This window comes from Pyrus communis, chromosome 2 (assembly GCF_963583255.1).
Source record: "Pyrus communis chromosome 2, drPyrComm1.1, whole genome shotgun sequence".
In the NCBI taxonomy this organism is placed as follows: domain Eukaryota; kingdom Viridiplantae; phylum Streptophyta; class Magnoliopsida; order Rosales; family Rosaceae; genus Pyrus; species Pyrus communis.
Window position 1 is genome coordinate 752,328 of NC_084804.1, and position 7,491 is coordinate 759,818.

At 36.1% G+C, this 7,491-nt stretch overlaps 1 protein-coding gene across 1 annotated transcript; it reads left to right on the forward strand.

The window, feature by feature from the left end:
* The first annotated feature begins 3,916 nt into the window (after positions 1 to 3,916).
* LOC137726952 (uncharacterized) lies at positions 3,917 to 7,238 on the forward strand. The gene is made up of 5 exons (XM_068465901.1): positions 3,917 to 4,577; positions 4,735 to 4,884; positions 4,986 to 5,216; positions 5,527 to 6,329; positions 6,576 to 7,238. The coding sequence occupies exons 1-5, from the start codon at positions 3,917 to 3,919 to the stop codon at positions 7,236 to 7,238; spliced, it is 2,508 nt and encodes an 835-aa protein (XP_068322002.1).
* Positions 7,239 to 7,491: the final 253 nt, after the last annotated feature.

Genomic DNA, 7,491 nt, shown 5'->3' on the forward strand with positions numbered 1-7,491 from the left:
TACGAATAAACAGGGTTAATTACAAAAAACTACCTCAAGTATGGGTCAAATGACACTTTCATACCTCATCTTTTAAAATTGACAATGTCATACCTCATCTTACGAATTTGTGTCAATGTTATACCTTCCGTTAGCTTGGCCGTTTATTTCTCAGTTAAATGCTGACGTGGCTTGATCCGGGACCCATTTTTATTAAAAAATTATTAAAAACAAAAAAAATCATTTAATATTATTTAAATATTAAAATAATAATAAAAAAGTACAAAAAAAAATCCAAAGTCAATTCGTCCCTTCCCCCCCTCTCCCTTCTCCCCATCTTCATCTTCTTCCCCTTTCTGCAACTACAACCCAGAAAAACAGAAGAGAAAAAAAAAAAAAAAAAAACCAATTTGTTTTCCTTGCTCCTCACCCCCTCTTCTCCCCACACCCAACCTCCCCAACTTCGCACCCCACCCTCTGCACCCACTACCTACAACCCCAAAAAAAAAAAAAAAAAAAAAAAACCCAGAAAAATAAAACCCATTCTCCTGGGTGAGGAGAAAATGGGCGCCGGGGGCGCCGGGGTGGTGGGGAAATGGGTGTGGAGGGGAGAGGGTGGGTGTGAGGGGGGCGAACTGGGTTGCTGCTGTTTGTTTGTTTTTTTTTTTTTTTTTTTTCCTTCTCTCTTCTTCTGCTTCCCTCTTCTTCTTCTTCTTCTTCTTCTGCGGGTTAGGTTGGGGGGGTGGGGTTGGGTGGGAGGGGATGGGTTTGCTACTGTTTTTTTTCTTCTCTCTTCTTCTTTTTTTTTTTTTTTTTTTTTTTTTTTTGTGTTTCCTTCTTCCTCCTCCTTTCTAGGTTGCAGGGGGTTGAGTTTGTGGTGGGGGGAGGGGGGATGAACTGAGTTTCTTTTTTTCTTTTTTTTTTTTTTTTTTTTTTTTTTCTCTTCTTCTTCTTCTTCTTCTTTCTCCTTCTTCTTTTCTGGGTTGCTGGGTTGCAGGAAGATGATGGGGAAGAGAGAGGGGGAGATGCACGAAAGGAGAGGGAAGATGATGGCTAATGTTTTTTATTTTTTTATGTACTTTTTTATTATTATTTTAATATTTAAATAATATTAAATGATTTTTTTTTGTTTTTAATAATTTTTTTATTAATTTTTTAATAAAAATGGGTCCCGGATCAAGCCACGTCAGCATTTAATTGAGAAATAAATGGCCAAGCTAACGGAAGGTATAACATTGACACAAATTCGTAAGATGAGGTATGACATTTTCAATTTTAAAAGATGAGGCATGAAAGTGTCATTTGACCCATACTTGAGGTAGTTTTTTGTCATTAACCCAATAAACTAAGCAAAGATAGATGCTTGCATGGATAACGGATAAAGCACATATAGCTAAGAAACAATAAGTTAGTAACCTTAACTCTTCGATCCTTTATGCTTTTTATCCAAGATTCTTTGTTACTTAATTAAGCATATAGCAAAGGTAGATGACCAAGGGAAAATAAAAAAATAAAAAATAAAAAAAGCAAAGGTAGATGTTAGTACGGATAAAGCAGATCCAGCTACAAAATGGTAACCTTAATGTTCGATCATTTTAAGCTTTATTATTTTAAACGATATAGCAAAGACACTGCTTAATCTGTTGCAGACAATCTCCAGCCGACACCCTTTCAAAGGACATGAAATGTAATTTTCTACAAAAACTGAATATTTCTTGAGAAATAATGAAAATCCTATTCTTATGAACAAATAACGGTACAAGTAGATAATAAGTGTAGTACTACAAGATTTAGATCAGTAATGTTGTGCAATTGTTGAAAATTAATATAGTAGAAATAATAGACCTAGACTTAGCAATGTTAACTAGTCTGCACTCAAGTTCGAATCTCGTATTCCATCGTTTCAATTAGATTAAAACTTCCCTTGAATTAGAAAAAATTAATATATATATATATATATATATACACATACATACATATACACACACACACACACACAAATATTCTTTAAGGGAAGGGATTCCCAAGTTGTGGGGCTCACACTACATCGAACTTCAACGATTTGAACTATCTATTTTTTAAGTTGCATCTCATCGATCATCCTTGTAAAATATTGGCCAAATCGGAAATATTTGAGGTATCTAATTGAGTTTAAAGAAACTGACAAACATTATGTTTTAAGAGATATTGAAATTTCATCGTGACAATTAATTGGGCAAATGGTTTTGAATGAATTGAATTTTTGCATGGATGATCTATGAATTGAGCTTTGCAAAATAGACAATTCAAATCGTTGAATTTCTATGTGGAATGAGTCCACAACTAATCCCCTTATTTGAAAGAAGTAGGAATCCCTTCTCTTAAAGGGCCCAAAAAAAATACACACACACACACACACACACACACACACACACACACATATACATACATACATGTGTTGCACGCTTGGTGTACAAGACATAGATCCTAGCCCTATCTCACTCCACCAAATCCTAAGGATCCGGAGATCCAAACCGTTAAAATTTGATCCAACGGCTACAAACAGGGGATCCTTCTAAAGTGATAATAACTGCAGCCATTGGATCAAATTTCAAGGGTTTGGCTCTCCAGATCCTTAGGACTTAGTGGGGGAGATCCGGCTGGGATCTCTGTCCGCTTGTACATATAAAGCACATCTAACCAGAAAAAAATAAGAATCCATTTCCTTAAAAGGCCTGATAATATACATATGGGATATTTTGGATGCGGTCCCTAATTTTAACATTCTTTGATTAAAACCTTAATAGTATTCAAAGTTTGATCAAAGTCCCTTGACTTTGTACACCTCATTATATTACTATTAATATTTTTATTTTTATAGTTTTGACATTAATTGTTTGATATTTTATGAGATTTATAATCCTATAAATTTAAAATCGCTCATTATAATACTATTAGAAACGGTTACAATAAAAAAATTCAAACATTTTGATTGAATAAATGGATAAAAACTATGCAAAAATAAGAAATAATAAATGGCAAAAGAATGTATCCATAGTGTTAAAAAATTTGGTACATTTCACAGATAACAAAGTGGTACATTAATAAAGAAGAATGGGTACATTATAAATAAATTAGGGTACAGATAAAAGATTAAAAAATTATGAGTACAAATGAATTTTTTTAAAAATATAGGCGCTAAAAGAAATTAATAAATGGGTACAAAATAAAACTAAAAAGAAAATGCTACAAATTAAAAAAAAAATGTTGCAAATTAAAAGTGGGTACAAACTAAAAATATAAATATATGATACAAAGTTTAGGCATAAAACATAAACATGCCATATGTAATTTTTCTATCATTGATTAAATATACAATGTTACGTGAAGGTATACACATGGGTACAAACACAAATAAAATTTTAAAAAATATGGCCACAAAAAGAAACTAATATATGGGTACAAATTAAAAATGAAAAGAAAATTGGTACAAATTCAAAAATATTTGCAAATTAAAAATAGGTACAAACTAAAAATAAAAATATATGATAAAAAATTTAGCCATAAATAATTATTCAAATAATTAATGATGTTATTCATACCCAAGGATCTTAATCAAAAATTGAAAATGAATGGGATTTTAATCAATAGAGTAACAAAAAGAAGAATGTGAACCTAATTTCTCGTATTCGTGTATAGACATGTGTTGCACATTTGGTGAACAGAATCTACAATAGGAAACTTATAAACTAAGCAAAGGCAGATGCTTGTAAGGATAAAGCACATCCAGCCAGAAAATGGTAACCGTAAATATTCGATCATTTTAAGCTTTTATTATTTTAAACAGACTTTGTTAATTTATTAAGCAAAGCATAACGGTAGAAGCAGTAGCAGCAGCTAGACTATAAATCAAACCGAAAACCGCCACGTTAAAATCGACAAGCTAGCTAGTACTCAGATGGCACCCCAGCGAACGCATACCGGTTACGACGATGTGGGGAGTCTATCTGAAGGAAGTAAACAAATTAAAGAAATTGAAGAAATTGTAGAAATTGAAGAAATTGTAGAAATTGAAGAAATTAAAGAGTTGAAAATACCCTATGAACATGCCATAATGGGTAAGTGGACACGCGTGGAGGACTACTACAAGGAGAATTGGAATAAATTGGACCGGCCAATGAAGCTGGACGGGGACAATGTACTTCACCTTGCGGCTTCTTCTTGCAGCAAATCACAATGCCAAAGTGTTCTCAAAATTTTGATTAATTTATGCAGAGATTCAACCACCGGGGCCAAGAGACGGTCTTTGATCAGGGTTCAGAATATGGACGGAAACAATGCTCTTCATCAGGTGAGTGTGTCCGGCAGTGTGGAAGCGGCTAAGTTCTTGGTGAGGGAGTTCAACGAGCCTGTGGCAGTGAGTACTGGTGAAGAGAATAATGATGCGCTGCCGCTGCTATGGACTCGGAACCACTTAGGAGAAACTCCGCTCTACAGAGCCGCTGCTGTCGGTCACACTGAATTGGTCAAATTTTACTTGAAAACACTGAAAGACCAGGAGATGTATAAGGAAATGTATTGGCCGCAGCTCATTAGGCATGACAACATGTCCGTTCTTCGTATGGCTGTCGTCGGCCAACATTTTGGTCTCTCTCTCCCTCAAAAATGCATACACTGATTAACAACACTTAATATATATATATATATATATATATATATATATTTATGTAGAGATGCAGACTAATAACTTTTGTTCTTTTGTCTTCCACAATGCAGAGACTGCTCATTGGTTGCTACAGTCCTACTCTTTTCTAGGACAAATGAAAGACGAACATGGATTGACAAGCCTTCAATTGTTAGCCCAAATGGCAACTGCCTTTGTGCCAAATTTTCAACTAAGCCAATGGAAGATGCTCATTTATCATTGTACGTATCATTACTCTAGTGTTATGTACACTTGTATGTTTGCGCGTGCGTGTTTCCTTTTGAAGCATTAATCTCATACTTAATTGTTGTTATATATCCAGGCCTTCCTGTTGGAGAAGATGTGGACACACTCACACCAGATCAGTATGATGCGGAGAGAGGCATGGATAGCGACCATCTCCGTCAATCCACGGATAGCACCCATCAACAGGGTGACGTGGAGAGCGGCCATCTCCATCAATCCATGGATAGCACCCATCATCAGGATGACGTGGGGAGCGGCATGGATACCAACCATCCCCGTCAATCCATCTTTCGGAAGAAACTTGCAGGTAATCAAATTTGTCATCTAATTAATTGATCAAATAATTAAACTTAAACGGCTTCCTAGATAAAGCGTTTCTTCAATTGGGTTTTTTTCAATGTTCCTAACGAAGTTGCATGCATAAAATGTTTGGCAGTTGTTATGAAGGTTTCCTTTTTTTTTTTTTTTGGGGAAAAAAAAATTATTTACTCATTCCTTATGATTTTATAAGAGAAGATGAAAAGTACATGATAACTTCTTTTGAGTGCGGATAACATCTTCTTATGACATGTTAGTTAATGCATACGTATGTTTGATCATGTGATGAATAAGAATAGAGATCCTGCAAGACGGCATAATCTACCGGATATGGAAGGACAAGAAAAATAAAAAATCATTAGAGAAACTCGTCAGATTGCTCGTCAAGTCGGACAGTTCTTGGTTTAGTACTGACAAGCAAAAACAAAGCAGGACCATTTCTCTGGGGTCATGGAATGAACTTATAGATGGTGATGAGGGACGCGAAAAAGGAAAGCCAATCGCAGAAGAAACCGAATCGGACAAGACAAATGATTATGATGGAGGTGATATAAAAAAGGAAGCAACCATAAAGGCGAAAGAAACCGAATCGGATAAGACAAATGGTGATGATGGAAGTGATAAAAAAAAGGAAGCAACCAAATTGAAAAAGGATGCGAGGAAGGAAGTTGCCTTTTTGGAAGAAACCGAATCGAGCAAGACAAATGGTGATGATGGAGGTGGTGATAAAAAAAAGGAAGCAACCAAATTGAAAAGGGAGGCGAGGAAGGAAGTTTACAAGTCTACCCCATTGCTTATAGCAACTATCACAGGAAATGTACCCATTGTGCAGGAGATACTTGAGCAGTATCCTCAAGCAGTCGAGCATGTTAACGAAAACGAACACAACATTTTGCATCTGGCTATCAAGTACCGTCAGAAAAAGATCTTTGATCTCATCAAAAGCAATCTAATTGTGATGTCGAAGCTGAGTAAGAGGATAGACCGCGATGGAAACACCATATTGCACCAGGCTGCAGATAGGAGTTACTACTCTGTATCATTGTCGCAAAAATTAATAGGCCCTGCCATGCAATTGCAAGATGAGCTGCGCTGGTTCCAGGTAATGTTTTCTTGCTAGATTTATGTTGTTGTTACACAAATATTTATATTTCCAATTAAGTCAATTGATCATTTAACACACTTATACTGTCAGGCAAATACTTATGTTACTAATTAAGTTTGTTCACTTGGTAAAAGGCTTCTGTTGTCAGACAAATACTTCTGTTAGAAAAAAATACACACACACACACACACACACATACATGTATGTGGACATTATTAATGTGTGTACGTGTGTTTGTGTCAGCGTGTAAAAGAGATCGTACCGCCTCATTACACCATTCACCACAACAAGAAGGATCAGACAGCGGATGAGCTGTTCAACTATTGGCATGACGATCTTCTGGAGCAAGCACAAAAATGGGTAAAAGAAACGGCTCAGTCATGCTCAACGGTGGCGGTGTTAGTGGCTACTGTAGTCTTTGCAGCTGCCTACACCACTCCCGGGGGCACTAATGACCAAAATGGCCTTCCTCTTTTCCAGAACGATCCTCTCTTTTTGCTCTTCACTAGCATGGATGTTCTGGCCATCGCCAGCTCATTATCTTCTGTGGCATTCTTTCTCTCGATCCTCTCGTCCCCTCTCGAGTATCCACTTTTCGTTAGCAGCATTCCTACCAAGGTTATGGCAGGATTCATCTTTCTCTTCATCTCCATGGCCACAACTATGCTCGCCTTTGCTGCCACCATTTTGTTGTTGATTCGCGTCGAGAAGAAATGGACCAAGTCTCTACTTTACCCTATTGCCTTTTTCCCAGTCCCTCTATTCGGCCTGCTTCAGTTTCCTATGTACCAATCCTTTCGAGCCATGTTTCATGAAATTACTGACTGGTTTTTCGAACCCCTTTTCAAACCCTTACTCCACTTTCTTAGGAGATCAATATGGTGCAAGAGTAAGAAGCATGAATAACATAAACGTTTCGTCACAGCACAAGATGTGGTATAGATTCATAATCTTGCAACATAAGTATTTATTTGTTGTTATCATTTGAATATTTCAGATTTTTTTCATATTTTCTCCCCTATTTTCACAATGTTATTATGTCTTCATTTACAAGTATGGGCAGTAAGTGAAAAATAAAGGCTTGTCACAAATTGTATTTTAAAGATTATGTCTCTTGCATGGTTTTATTGATTTGTAATCATCATTTGTGTTTATATGT